The sequence below is a fragment of the Palaemon carinicauda genome, chromosome 28 (assembly GCF_036898095.1).
Source record: "Palaemon carinicauda isolate YSFRI2023 chromosome 28, ASM3689809v2, whole genome shotgun sequence".
In the NCBI taxonomy this organism is placed as follows: domain Eukaryota; kingdom Metazoa; phylum Arthropoda; class Malacostraca; order Decapoda; family Palaemonidae; genus Palaemon; species Palaemon carinicauda.
The window spans coordinates 40,388,495-40,402,448 of NC_090752.1; the positions used below are offsets into that span (position 1 = coordinate 40,388,495).

General features: G+C 42.9%; 3 protein-coding genes across 3 annotated transcripts in view; 2 read left to right on the plus strand and 1 right to left on the minus strand.

Moving 5' to 3' along the window:
• The window catches only part of LOC137621779 (high mobility group nucleosome-binding domain-containing protein 5-like), a 54,702-nt gene extending 52,576 nt beyond the window's left edge, over nt 1-2,126 (plus strand). The window contains exons 2-3 of the mRNA XM_068352288.1: nt 1,308-1,464; nt 1,954-2,126. Of these exons, the coding sequence (XP_068208389.1) occupies nt 1,308-1,464; nt 1,954-2,126 (330 nt within the window). The remainder of the gene's footprint in view (nt 1-1,307; nt 1,465-1,953) is intronic.
• The window catches only part of LOC137621778 (uncharacterized), a 1,028,309-nt gene that overhangs the window by 870,527 nt on the left and 143,828 nt on the right, over nt 1-13,954 (minus strand). The window lies entirely within an intron of this gene.
• LOC137621780 (M-zodatoxin-Lt4a-like) lies at nt 2,246-2,773 on the plus strand. The gene is made up of 2 exons (XM_068352289.1): nt 2,246-2,542; nt 2,675-2,773. Exons 1-2 carry the CDS (start codon nt 2,246-2,248, stop codon nt 2,771-2,773), a joined length of 396 nt encoding a protein of 131 aa, XP_068208390.1.

A 13,954-nucleotide genomic window follows, 5' to 3' on the forward strand; every position in this document is an offset into this window, starting at 1 on the left:
GAAGACATGGGATCTTCTTGAAGACCCACAATACGTTTTCAAGAGAGAGAGAGGAGAGAGAGAGAGAGAGAGAGAGAGAGAGAGAATTGTCCAGGAATTTCATCGATGGAGTTTGGGCTTCAAAACGTCTTCAGGGCAATTTTCTCTTCGAAATCTCTGACATTCATTCTTTTTCTGTAAAATCTTTTCAAGACTTCCTCCTACGGGGAAAGGAATATACAATAAAGATGTAAGTTTCGTTTTCAGAAGATGAGAAAAGGACTCTCTCTCTCTCTCTCTCTCACTCTCTCTCTCTCTCTCTCTCTCTCTCTCTCTCTCTCTGTGTGTGTGTGTGTGTGTGTGTGTGACTGGAGCCAGAAGCAGAAGTCTCCAAAGGCTTCTTCAAGGAATACCGATGGCAATCCGATCTCCTCCTTTCGTATTGTCTATGTGCGTGAGGATGTTCCAAAGATGAAGACAGAAAGAGAGACTGGCTCTGAATCCAAAAGGGTCTCTGGGAGATCTAGTGATAGTTTTTAATATTAACCCTGATCAAAGACAAACATTATTTCAGATTTTGTGTTTCGTGCAAGTGCCAAGAAAGAATTCTTCTTCTTTGTCTGCATCTTTTCCCAAGCCAGGGTAAATGAGGAGTGTTGGTGGCAGGAAGGGCATCCGGTCATGAAAAACTCGCCAAAACCAATATGGCAAGTAGGAATAGCTAAACAATATCTACAGTAGAGGTAAGCGATCGATAGCCTTCTTTCCACCTTTCTATCCTCCTCCCTTCTACTTCTCCCATCTTCCACACCTCCCTTCTTCTTATTCTTTCTTCCACCTTCCACACCTTCTCCCTTCTCACTGTTCCTTCAACCTTCCTCAGTTTCTCCCTTCTTTTCATTCTTTCCTCCATCTTCCACGCCCTCTCCCTTCTCATTCTTCCCTCCACCCTCCCCAACTTCTCCCCTCTTCTCATTCTTCCTTCCACCCTCCTCATATTCTCTTCATTCTTCCTTCAACCTTAATCAATTTCTCCTTTTTTAAATTGTTCCCTCAACCTTCCTCAAGCTCTCCCTTCTCACTCGTCCTTCAAACTTCCTCACTTTCTCCCTTCTTCTGATTCTTCCCTGCACCTTCCAAAGATTATCCCTTCTGATTCTTCCTCCAGCCTTACTCCCATTTCCCATATTTCTCATCCTTCCCTCCATCTTCCACGCCTTCTTTCTCATTCCTCCCCCAACCCAACTCACCTTTTCTCTTCTTCTAATTCTTCCTTTAACTTTCTTTATTTTCACGCTTATACCCATTATTCCCTACACCTTCTTCAGCTTCTCACTTCTCATTCTGGGAGTGGGGATGAGAGGGAGAGAAGGGATCAGGAAGGTGAAAAGGAAGATAAGAGGAAGGGAGGGGTGCATATGAGTGGATGGGATGAGAAGAGAGGATATGAGATGGGTGGAAGGGAGGATAGAAAGAGGCGATTAGGTGGGTGGGAGGGAGGATGAAAAAAGAGGAGATGAGGAGGGTGGAAGGAAGGATGAAAAGATAGGACACGAGGAGGGTGGAAGGAAGGAGGAAAAAAGAGAACATGAGGGTGGAAGGAAGGAGGAAAAAAGAGAACATGAGGGAGGAAGGAAGGATGACAATACAGAACATGGGAAGAGTGGAAGGAAGTATGAAAATACAGAACATGGGAGAGTGGAAGGAAGTATGAAAATACAGAACATGAGGAGAGTGGAAGGGAGGATGAAAATGCAGAGTATGGGGCGAGTGGAAGGGATGATGAAAATACAGAACATGGGGAGAGTGGAAGGGAGGATGAAAATGCAGAACATGGGGAGAGTGGAAGGGAGGATGAAAATGCAGAACATGGGGAGAGTGGAAGGGAGGATGAAAATGCAGAACATGGGGAGCGTGGAAGGGAGGATGAAAATGCAAAACATGGGGAGAGTGGAAGAAAATATGAAAATGCAGAACATGGGGAGAGTGAAAGGGAGGATGAAAATGCAAAACAGGGGGAGCGTGGAAGGGAGGATGAAAATGCAGAACATGTGGAGAGTGGAAGGGAGGATGATAATGCAGAACATGGGGGGCGCGGAAGGGAGGATGAAAATGCAAAACATGGGGGAGAGTGGAAGAAAGGATGAAAATGCAGAAAATGGGAGAGTGGAAGGAAGGATGAAAAATGCAGAACATGGGGAGAGTGGAAGAAAGGATGAAAATGCAGAACATGGGGAGAGTGGAAGGGAGGATGAAAATACAGAACATGGGGAGAGTGGAATGGAGGATGAAAATACAGAACTTGAGGAGAGTGGAAGGGAGGATGAAAATGCAAAACATGGGGAGCGTGGAAGGGAAGATGAAAATGCAGAACATGGGGAGAGTGGAAGGGAGGATGAAAATACAGAAACATGGGGAGAGTGGAATGGAGGATGAAAATACAGAACATGGGGAGCGTGGAAGGGAGGATGAAAATGCAAAACATGGGAGCGTGGAAGGGAGGATGAAAATGCAGAACATGGGGAGAGTGGAAGGGAGGATGAAAATGCAGAACATGGGGAGAGTGGAAGGAAGGATGAAAATACAGAACTTGGGGAGAGTGGAAGGAAGTATGAAAATGCAGAACATGGGGAGAGTGGAAGGAAGGATGAAAATACAGAACATGGGGAGAGTGGAAGGAAGGATGAAAATACAGAACATGGGGAGAGTGGAAGGGAGGATGAAAATACAGAACATGGGGAGAGTGGAAGGGAGGATGAAAATGCAAAACATGGGGAGCGTGGAAGGAGGATAAAAATGCAGAACATGTGGAGAGTGGAAGGGAGGATGAAAATGCAGAACATGGGGAGAGTGGAAGAAAGGATGAAAATGCAGAACATGGGGAGAGTGGAAGGAAGGATGAAAATACAGAACATGGGGAGAGTGGAAGGAAGGATGAAAATACAGAACATGGGGAGAGTGGAAGGAAGGATGAAAATACAGAACATGGGGAGAGTGGAAGGGAGGATGAAAATGCAAAACATGGGGAGCGTGGAAGGGAGGATAAAAATGCAGAACAGGTGGAGAGTGGAAGGGAGGATGAAAATGCAGAACATGGGGAGAGTGGAAGAAAGGATGAAAATGCAGAAAATGGGGAGAGTGGAAGGAAGGATGAAAATGCAGAACATGGGGAGCGTGGAAGGGAGGATGAAAATACAGAACATGGGGAGAGTGGAAGTGAGGATGAAAATGCAGAACATGGGGAGAGTGGAAGGGAGGATAAAAATGCAGAACATGTCGAGAGTGGAAGGGAGGATGAAAATGCAGAAAATGGGGAGAGTGGAAGAAAGGATGAAAATGCAGAAAATGGGGAGAGTGGAAGGAAGGATGAAAATGCAAAACATGGGGAGAGTGGAAGGGAGGATAAAAATGCAGAACATGTGGAGAGTGGAAGGGAGGATGAAAATGCAGAACATGGGGAGAGTGGAAGAAAGGATGAAAATGCAAAAACATGGGGAGCGTGGAAGGGAGGATAAAAATGCAGAAAATGGGGAGAGTGGAAGGAAGGATGAAAATGCAGAAAATGGGGAGAGTGGAAGGAAGGATGAAAATGCAGAACATGGGGAGAGTGGAAGGGAGGATGAAAATGCAGAAAATGGGGAGAGTGGAAGGAAGGATGAAAATGCAAAACATGGGGAGCGTGGAAGGGAGGATAAAAATGCAGAACATGTGGAGAGTGGAAGGGAGGATGAAAATGCAGAACATGGGGAGAGTGGAAGAAAGGATGAAAATGCAGAACATGGGGAGAGTGGAAGGAAGGATGAAAATACAGAACTTGGGGAGAGTGGAAGAAAGGATGAAAATGCAGAACATGGGGAGAGTGGAAGGGAGGATGAAAATGCAAAACATGGGGAGCGTGGAAGGGAGGATAAAAATGCAGAACATGTGGAGAGTGAAAGGGAGGATGAAAATGCAGAACATGGGGAGAGTGGAAGAAAGGTTGAAAATGCAGAAAATGGGGAGAGTGGAAGGAAGGATGAAAATGCAGAACATGGGGAGCGTGGAAGGGAGGATGAAAATGCAGAACATGGGGAGAGTGGAAGAAAGGATGAAAATGCAGAACATGGGAAGAGTGGAAGTGAGGATGAAAATGCAGAACATGGGGAGAGTGGAAGGAAGGATGAAAATGCAGAACATGGGGAGCGTGGAAGGGAGGATGAAAAATGCAGAACAAGGGGAGCGTGGAAAAAAAGGATGAAAATGCAGAAAATGGGGAGAGTGGGAAGGAAGGATGAAAATGCAGAACATGGGAGAGTGGAAGGAAGGATGAAAATGCAGAACATGGGGAGCGTGGAAGGGAGGATGAAAATACAAAACATGGGAAGAGTGGAAAAAAAAGGATGAAAATGCAGAAAATGGGGAGAGTGGAAGGAAGGATGAAAATGCAGAACATGGGGAGCGTGGAAGGAAGGATGAAAATGCAGAACATGGGGTGAGTGGAAGAAAGGATGAAAATGCAGAACATGGGGAGAGTGGAAGTGAGGATGAAAATGCAGAACATGTGGAGAGTGGAAGGGAGGATGAAAATGCAGAACATGGGGAGAGTGGAAGATAGGATGAAAATGCAGAAAATGGGGAGAGTGGAAGGAAGGATGAAAATGCAGAACATGGGGAGAGTGGAAGAAAGGATGAAAATGCAGAACATGGGGAGAGTGGAAGAAAGAATGAAAATGCAGAAAATGGGGAGAGTGGAAGAAAGGATGAAAATGCAGAACATGGGGAGAGTGGAAGAAAGGATGAAAATGCAGAACATGGGGAGAGTGGAAGTGAGGATGAAAATGCAGAACATGGGGAGAGTGGAAGGGAGGATGAAAATGCAGAACATGGGGAGCGTGGAAGGGAGGATGAAAATGCAGAACATGGGGAGAGTGGAAGAAAGGATGAAAATGCAGAAAATGGGGAGAGTGGAAGGAAGGATGAAAATGCAGAACATGGGAAGCGTGGAAGGGAGGATGAAAATGCAGAACATGGGGAGAGTGGAAGGTAGGATGAAAATGCAAAACATGGGGAGAGTGGAAGAAAGGATGAAAATGCAGAACATGGGGAGAGTGGAAGGGAGGATGAAAATGCAGAACATGGGGAGCGTGGAAGGGAGGATGAAAATGCAGAACATGGGGAGAGTGGAAGAAAGGATGAAAATGCAGAAAATGGGGAGAGTGGAAGGAAGGATGAAAATGCAGAACATGGGAAGCGTGGAAGGGAGGATGAAAATGCAGAACATGGGGAGAGTGGAAGGTAGGATGAAAATGCAAAACATGGGGAGAGTGGAAGAAAGGATGAAAATGCAGAACATGGGGAGCGTGGAAGGGAGGATGAAAATGCAAAACATGGGGAGAGATATTAAAAAAATATGTTCATTGTTATATTGTAACTATATACTTCTTTTCTTACAATGCAACGTCATTATGTTTTGACTATGTATTATTTATACTATTGTGTTATTGTTAAATGCAACAATAAGTACTATTCCCATTATCATCAATAATATAGTTTAAAGGTTTAAAGGCCGCTCATGAAAGGTATGTCGTTATCATTATCATTACTTGCTAAGCTACAACCTAGTTGGAAAAGCAGGATGCTATAAGGTCTTAGAATCCAATAGGGAAATTAGCCCAGTGAGGAGAGGAAATAAGGAAAAACTACAAGAAGTTTAAGAACAATATCATTAAAATAATTCTTTCATATATAAATTGTAAAAATTTGAAAAATAAAAACAGGAAGAGAAACAAGATAGAATAGTGTGCCCGTGTGCCCGAGTGTACCCTCAAGCAAGATATGTCTAACTCAAGACAGTGGAAGACCATGGTACACAGGCTATGTCACTACCCAAGACTACAGAACAATGGTTTAATTTTGGAGTGTCCTTCTCCTAGAAGGGCTGCTTACCATAGCTAAAGAGTCTCTTCTACCCTTACCAAGAGGAAAGTACACTGAACAATTCCAGTACAGTAATTAACCCCTTGGGTGATGAAGTGTTTAGTATATCATTGTTGTCAGGTGTATGAGGAAAGACGAGAATATGTAAAGAATAGGCCAGACTATTCTGCGTAAGTGTAGGCAAAGAAAAAATAAGCCGTAACAAGAGAGGGATCCAATGCATTACTATCTGGCCAGTCAAAAGATCCACTACCTCTATAGTAGTAGTATCTCAACGGGCGGTTGGTGCCCTGACCAGCTTACTACCTATATGTCATACATAAATTTTCTTGCAAAAATAACTACACAGAGAGAGAGAGAGAGAGAGAGAGAGAGAGAGAGAGAGAGAGCGGGTGCAATTGATGGTTCTACCACCTTGTCACTCTCTCCAGAACCCAAAAGACGGCGAATTGACATCTTTTGGACCCTTTCCCAAAGCACAGTTATTTTTGAAAAAGTGAGACAATATTCCCACAAAAAAAATTCTTTAAAACATCCGGAAATAAAAAGATGTACTAATGAAAAGGAATTATGTATATGTATATATATATATATATATATATATACATATATATATATATATATATATAAATATATATATGAGAGAGGCTTTTTCCATCGTCTTCCTGTCTTCACTTGTTGAGATTTTCTTGAAGACATTCCGGAAGACATGGGATCTTCTTGAAGACCCACAATACGTTTTCAAGAGAGAGAGAGAGAGAGAGAGAGAGAGAGAGAGAGAGAGAGAGAGAGAATTGTCCGGGAATTTCATCGATGGAGTTTGGGCTTCAAAACGTCTTCAGGGCAATTTTCTCTTCGAAATCTCTGACATTCATTCTTTTTCTGTAAAATCTTTTCAAGACTTCCTCCTACGGGGAAAGGAATATACAATAAAGATGTAAGATTAGTTTTCAGAAGATGAGAAAAGGACTCTCTCTCTCTCTCTCTCTCTCTCTCTCTCTCTCTCTCTCTCTCTCTCTCTGTGTGTGTGTGTGTGTGTGTGATTGGAGCCAGAAGCAGAAGTCTCCAAAGGCTTCTTCAAGGAATACCGATGGCAATCCGATCTCCTCCTTTCGTATTGTCTATGTGCGTGAGGATGTTCTGGAGATAAAGACAGAAAGAGAGACTGGCTCTGAATCCAAAAGGGTCTCTGGGAGATCTAGTGATAGTTTTTAATATTAACCCTGATCAAAGACAAACATTATTTCAGATTTTGTGTTTAGTGCAAGTGCCAAGAAGGAATTCTTCTTCTTTGTCTTCATCTTTTCCAAAGCCCGGGTAAATGAGGAGTGTTGGCGACAGGAAGGGCATCCGGTCATGAAAAATTAGCCAAATCCAATATGGCAAGAAGGAATAACTAAACAATATCTACAGTAGAGGTAAGCGATCGATAGCCTTCTTTCCACCTTTCTATCCTCCTCCCTTCTACTACTTCCTCCCATCTTCCACACCTCCCTTCTTCTTATTCTTCCACCTTCCACATCTTCTCCCTTCCTTCTTACTCACCTTCTCCCTTCTTCCTATTCTTTCTTCCACCTTCCATACCTTCTCCCTTCACATTCTTCCTTCCATCTTACTCACCTTCTCCCTTCTACTCATTCTTCCTTCCACCCTCCTCATATTCTCTTCATTCTTCCTTCGACCTTAATCAATTTCTCCTTTTTTTCATTCTTCCCTCCATCATTCTCCCCTTCTCCCTTCTCACTCTTCCTTCAACCTTCCTCAGTTTCTCCCTTCTTTTCATTCTTCCCTCCATCTTCCACGCCTTCTCCCTTCTTTTTCTTCCCTCCACCCTCCCCAGCTTCTCCCTTCTTCACATTCTTCCTTCCACCCTCCTCATATTCTCTTCATTCTTCCTTCAACCTTAATCAATTTCTCCTTTTTTTAAATTGTTCCCTCAACCTTCCTCAAGCTCTCCCTTCTCACTTGTCCTTCAAACTTCCTCACTTTCTCCCTTCTTCTGATTCTTCCCTGCACCTTCCAAAGTTTATCCCTTCTGATTCTTCCTCCAGCCTTACTCCCATTTCCATTATTTCTCATTTTTTCCTCCATCTTCCACGCCTTCTTTCTCATTCCTCCCCCAACCAAACTCGTCTTTTCTCATCTAATTCTTCCTTTAACTCTCTTCACTTTCACGCTTATACTCATTATTCCCTACACCTTCTTCAGCTTCTCACTTCTCATTCTGGGAGTGGTATGAGAGGGAGAGAAGGGATCAGGAAGGTGAAAAGGAAGATGAGATGAAAGGAGGGGTGCATATGAGTGGATGGGATGAGAAGAGAGGAGATGAGGTGGGTGGAAGGGAGGATAGAAAGAGGCGATGAGGTGGGTGGGAGGAAGGATGAAAAGAGGAGATGAGGAGGGAGGAAGGAAGGATGAAAAGATAGGACACGAGGAGGGTGGAAGGAAGGAGGAAAAAAGAGAACATGAGGGTGGTAGGAAGGAGGAAAAAAGAGAACATGAGGGTGGAAGGAAGGATGAAAATACAGAACATGGGGAGAGTGGAAGGAAGGATGGAAATAGAAAACATGAAGAAAGTGGAAGGAAGGATGAAAATAGAAAACATGAGGAGAGTGGAAGGAAGGATGAAAATAGAAAACATGAGGAGAGTGGAAGGAAGTATGAAAATACGAAACATGAGGAGAGTGGAAGGAAGTATGAAAATGCAGAACATGGGGAGAGTGGAAGGAAGTATGAAAATACAGAACATGGGGAGAGTGGAAGGAAGTATGAAAATACAGAACATGGGGAGAGTGGAAGGAAGTATGAAAATACAAAACATGAGGAGAGTGGAAGGAAGTATGAAAATACAAAATATGAGGAGAGTGGAAGGAAGCATGAAAATGCAGAACATGGGGAGAGTGGAAGGAAGTATGAAAATACAGAACATGGGGAGAGTGGAAGGAAGTATGAAAATGCAGAACATGTGGAGAGTGGAAGGAAGTATGAAAATACAAAACATGAGGAGAGTGGAAGGAAGTATGAAAATGCAGAACATGGGGAGAGTGGAAGGAAGTATGGAAATACAGAACATGGGGAGAGTGGAAGGAAGTATGAAAATACAAAACATGAGGAGAGTGGAAGGAAGTATGAAAATACAGAACATGGGGAGAGTGGAAGGAAGTATGAAAATACAGAACATGGGGAGAGTGGAAGGAAGTATGAAAATACAGATCATGGGGAGAGTGGAAGGAAGTATGAAAATACAAAACACGAGGAGAGTGGAAGGAAGTATGAAAATACAGAACATGGGGAGAGTGGAAGGAAGTATGAAAATACAGAACATGGGGAGAGTGGAAGGAAGTATGAAAATACAGAACATGGGGAGAGTGGAAGGAAGTATGAAAATACAAAACATGAGGAGAGTGGAAGGAAGTATGAAAATACAGATCATGGGGAGAGTGGAAGGAAGTATGAAAATACAGAACATGGGGAGAGTGGAAGGAAGTATGAAAATACAAAACATGAGGAGAGTGGAAGGAAGTATGAAAATACAGAACATGGGGAGAGTGGAAGGAAGTATGAAAATACAGAACATGGGGAGAGTGGAAGGAAGTATGAAAATACAAAACACGAGGAGAGTGGAAGGAAGTATGAAAATACAGAACATGGGGAGAGTGGAAGGAAGTATGAAAATACAGAACATGGGGAGAGTGGAAGGAAGTATGAAAATACAGAACATGGGGAGAGTGGAAGGAAGTATGAAAATACAAAACATGAGGAGAGTGGAAGGAAGTATGAAAATGCAGAACATGGGGAGAGTGGAAGGAAGTATGAAAATACAGAACATGGGGAGAGTGGAAGGAAGTATGAAAATACAGAACATGGGGAGAGTGGAAGGAAGTATGAAAATACAGAACATGGGGAGAGTGGAAGGAAGTATGAAAATACAGAACATGGGGAGAGTGGACGGAAGTATGAAAATACAGAACATGGGGAGAGTGGAAGGAAGTATGAAAATACAGAACATGGGGAGAGTGGAAGGAAGTATGAAAATACAGAACATGGGGAGAGTGGAAGGAAGTATGAAAATACAGATCATGGGGAGAGTGGAAGGAAGTATGAAAATACAAAACACGAGGAGAGTGGAAGGAAGTATGAAAATACAGAACATGGGGAGAGTGGAAGGAAGTATGAAAATACAGAACATGGGGAGAGTGGAAGGAAGTATGAAAATACAGAACATGGGGAGAGTGGAAGGAAGTATGAAAATACAGATCATGGGGAGAGTGGAAGGAAGTATGAAAATACAAAACACGAGGAGAGTGGAAGGAAGTATGAAAATACAGAACATGGGGAGAGTGGAAGGAAGTATGAAAATACAGAACATGGGGAGAGTGGAAGGAAGTATGAAAATACAGAACATGGGGAGAGTGGAAGGAAGTATGAAAATACAGAACATGGGGAGAGTGGAAGGAAGTATGAAAATACAGAACATGGGGAGAGTGGACGGAAGTATGAAAATACAGAACATGGGGAGAGTGGAAGGAAGTATGAAAATACAGAACATGGGGAGAGTGGAAGGAAGTATGAAAATACAGAACATGAGGAGAGTGGAAGGAAGTATGAAAATGCAGAACATGGGGAGAGTGGAAGGAAGTATGAAAATGCAGAACATGGGGAGAGTGGAAGGAAGTATGAAAATACAGAACATGGGGAGAGTGGAAGGAAGTATGAAAATGCAGAACATGGGGAGAGTGGAAGGAAGTATGAAAATACAGAACATGGGGAGAGTGGAAGGAAGTATGAAAATACAAAACACGAGGAGAGTGGAAGGAAGTATGAAAATACAGAACATGGGGAGAGTGGAAGGAAGTATGAAAATACAGAACATGGGGAGAGTGGAAGGAAGTATGAAAATGCAGAACATGGGGAGAGTGGAAGGAAGTATGAAAATACAGAACATGGGGAGAGTGGACGGAAGTATGAAAATACAGAACATGGGGAGAGTGGAAGGAAGTATGAAAATACAGAACATGGGGAGAGTGGAAGGAAGTATGAAAATGCAGAACATGGGGAGAGTGGAAGGAAGTATGAAAATACAGATCATGGGGAGAGTGGAAGGAAGTATGAAAATACAAAACACGAGGAGAGTGGAAGGAAGTATGAAAATACAGAACATGGGGAGAGTGGAAGGAAGTATGAAAATACAGAACATGGGGAGAGTGGAAGGAAGTATGAAAATACAGAACATGGGGAGAGTGGAAGGAAGTATGAAAATACAGAACATGGGGAGAGTGGAAGGAAGTATGAAAATACAGAACATGGGGAGAGTGGACGGAAGTATGAAAATACAGAACATGGGGAGAGTGGAAGGAAGTATGAAAATACAGAACATGGGGAGAGTGGAAGGAAGTATGAAAATACAGAACATGGGGAGAGTGGAAGGAAGTATGAAAATACAGATCATGGGGAGAGTGGAAGGAAGTATGAAAATACAAAACACGAGGAGAGTGGAAGGAAGTATGAAAATACAGAACATGGGGAGAGTGGAAGGAAGTATGAAAATACAGAACATGGGGAGAGTGGAAGGAAGTATGAAAATACAGAACATGGGGAGAGTGGAAGGAAGTATGAAAATACAGAACATGGGGAGAGTGGAAGGAAGTATGAAAATACAGAACATGGGGAGAGTGGAAGGAAGTATGAAAATACAAAACATGAGGAGAGTGGAAGGAAGTATGAAAATACAGAACATGGGGAGAGTGGAAGGAAGTATGAAAATACAGAACATGGGGAGAGTGGAAGGAAGTATGAAAATACAGAACATGGGGAGAGTGGAAGGAAGTATGAAAATACAAAACATGAGGAGAGTGGAAGGAAGTATGAAAATACAGAACATGGGGAGAGTGGAAGGAAGTATGAAAATACAGAACATGGGGAGAGTGGAAGGAAGTATGAAAATACAGAACATGAGGAGAGTGGAAGGAAGTATGAAAATGCAGAACATGGGGAGAGTGGAAGGAAGTATGAAAATACAGAACATGGGGAGAGTGGAAGGAAGTATGAAAATGCAGAACATGGGGAGAGTGGAAGGAAGTATGAAAATACAGAACATGGGGAGAGTGGAAGGAAGTATGAAAATACAGAACATGGGGAGAGTGGAAGGAAGTATGAAAATACAGAACATGGGGAGAGTGGAAGGAAGTATGAAAATACAGAACATGAGAGTGGAAGGAAGTATGAAAATGCAGAACATGGGGAGAGTGGAAGGAAGTATGAAAATAGAGAACATGGGGAGAGTGGAAGGAAGTATGAAAATACAAAACATGAGGAGAGTGGAAGGAAGTATGAAAATAGAGAACATGGGGAGAGTGGAAGGAAGTATGAAAATAGAGAACATGGGGAGAGTGGAAGGAAGTATGAAAATACAGAACATGGGGAGAGTGGAAGGAAGTATGAAAATAGAGAACATGGGGAGAGTGGAAGGAAGTATGAAAATACAGAACATGGGGAGAGTGGACGGAAGTATGAAAATAGAGAACATGGGGAGAGTGGAAGGAAGTATGAAAATAGAGAACATGGGGAGAGTGGAAGGAAGTATGAAAATAGAGAACATGGGGAGAGTGGAAGGAAGTATGAAAATGCAGAACATGGGGAGAGTGGAAGGAAGTATGAAAATACAGAACATGAGGAGAGTGGAAGGAAGTATGAAAATGCAGAACATGGGGAGAGTGGAAGGAAGTATGAAAATACAGAACATGGGGAGAGTGGAAGGAAGTATGAAAATGCAGAACATGGGGAGAGTGGAAGGAAGTATGAAAATACAGAACATGGGGAGAGTGGAAGGAAGTATGAAAATGCAGAACATGGGGAGAGTGGAAGGAAGTATGAAAATACAGAACATGGGGAGAGTGGAAGGAAGTATGAAAATACAAATCATGAGGAGAGTGGAAGGAAGTATGAAAATACAGAACATGGGGAGAGTGGAAGGAAGTATGAAAATGCAGAACATGGGGAGAGTGGAAGGAAGTATGAAAATACAGAACATGGGGAGAGTGGAAGGAAGTATGAAAATGCAGAACATGGGGAGAGTGGAAGGAAGTATGAAAATACAGAACATGGGGAGAGTGGAAGGAAGTATGAAAATGCAGAACATGGGGAGAGTGGAAGGAAGTATGAAAATACAGAACATGGGGAGAGTGGAAGGAAGTATGAAAATACAAAACACGAGGAGAGTGGAAGGAAGTATGAAAATACAGAACATGGGGAGAGTGGAAGGAAGTATGAAAATACAGAACATCGGGAGAGTGGAAGGAAGTATGAAAATACAGAACATGGGGAGAGTGAAAGGAAGTATGAAAATACAAATCATGAGGAGAGTGGAAGGAAGTATGAAAATACAGAACACGGGGAGAGTGGAAGGAAGTATGAAAATACAGAACATGGGGAGAGTGGAAGGAAGTATGAAAATACAAAACATGAGGAGAGTGGAAGGAAGTATGAAAATGCAGAACATGGGGAGAGTGGAAGGAAGTATGAAAATACAGAACATGGGGAGAGTGGAAGGAAGTATGAAAATGCAGAACATGGGGAGAGTGGAAGGAAGTATGAAAATGCAAAACACGAGGAGAGTGGAAGGGAGGATGAAAATGCAGAACACGGGGAGAGTGAAAGGGAGGATGAAAATGCAGAACATGGGGAGAGTGGAAGGGAGGATGAAAATGCAGAACATGGGGAGAGTGGAAGGAAGTATGAAAATACAAAACATGAGGAGAGTGGAAGGAAGTATGAAAATGCAGAACATGGGGAGAGTGGAAGGAAGTATGAAAATGCAGAACATGGGGAGAGTGGAAGGAAGTATGAAAATACAGAACATGGGGAGAGTGGAAGGAAGTATGAAAATACAGAACATGGGGAGAGTGGAAGGAAGTATGAAAATACAGAACATGGGGAGAGTGGAAGGAAGTATGAAAATACAGAACATGGGGAGAGTGGAAGGAAGTATGAAAATACAAAACACGAGGAGAGTGGAAGGAAGTATGAAAATACAGAACATGGGGAGAGTGGAAGGAAGTAT

Bases quoted from the DNA above. Each gene is read 5' to 3' on its own strand.
- LOC137621780 (XM_068352289.1), top strand. From the start codon at position 2,246: ATGGGGAGAGTGGAATGGAGGATGAAAATACAGAACTTGAGGAGAGTG. The intron at 2,543-2,674 runs GTGGAAGGAAGG...ATGAAAATACAG, and splicing joins AAATGCAGAACATGGGGAGA to AACATGGGGAGAGTGGAAGG.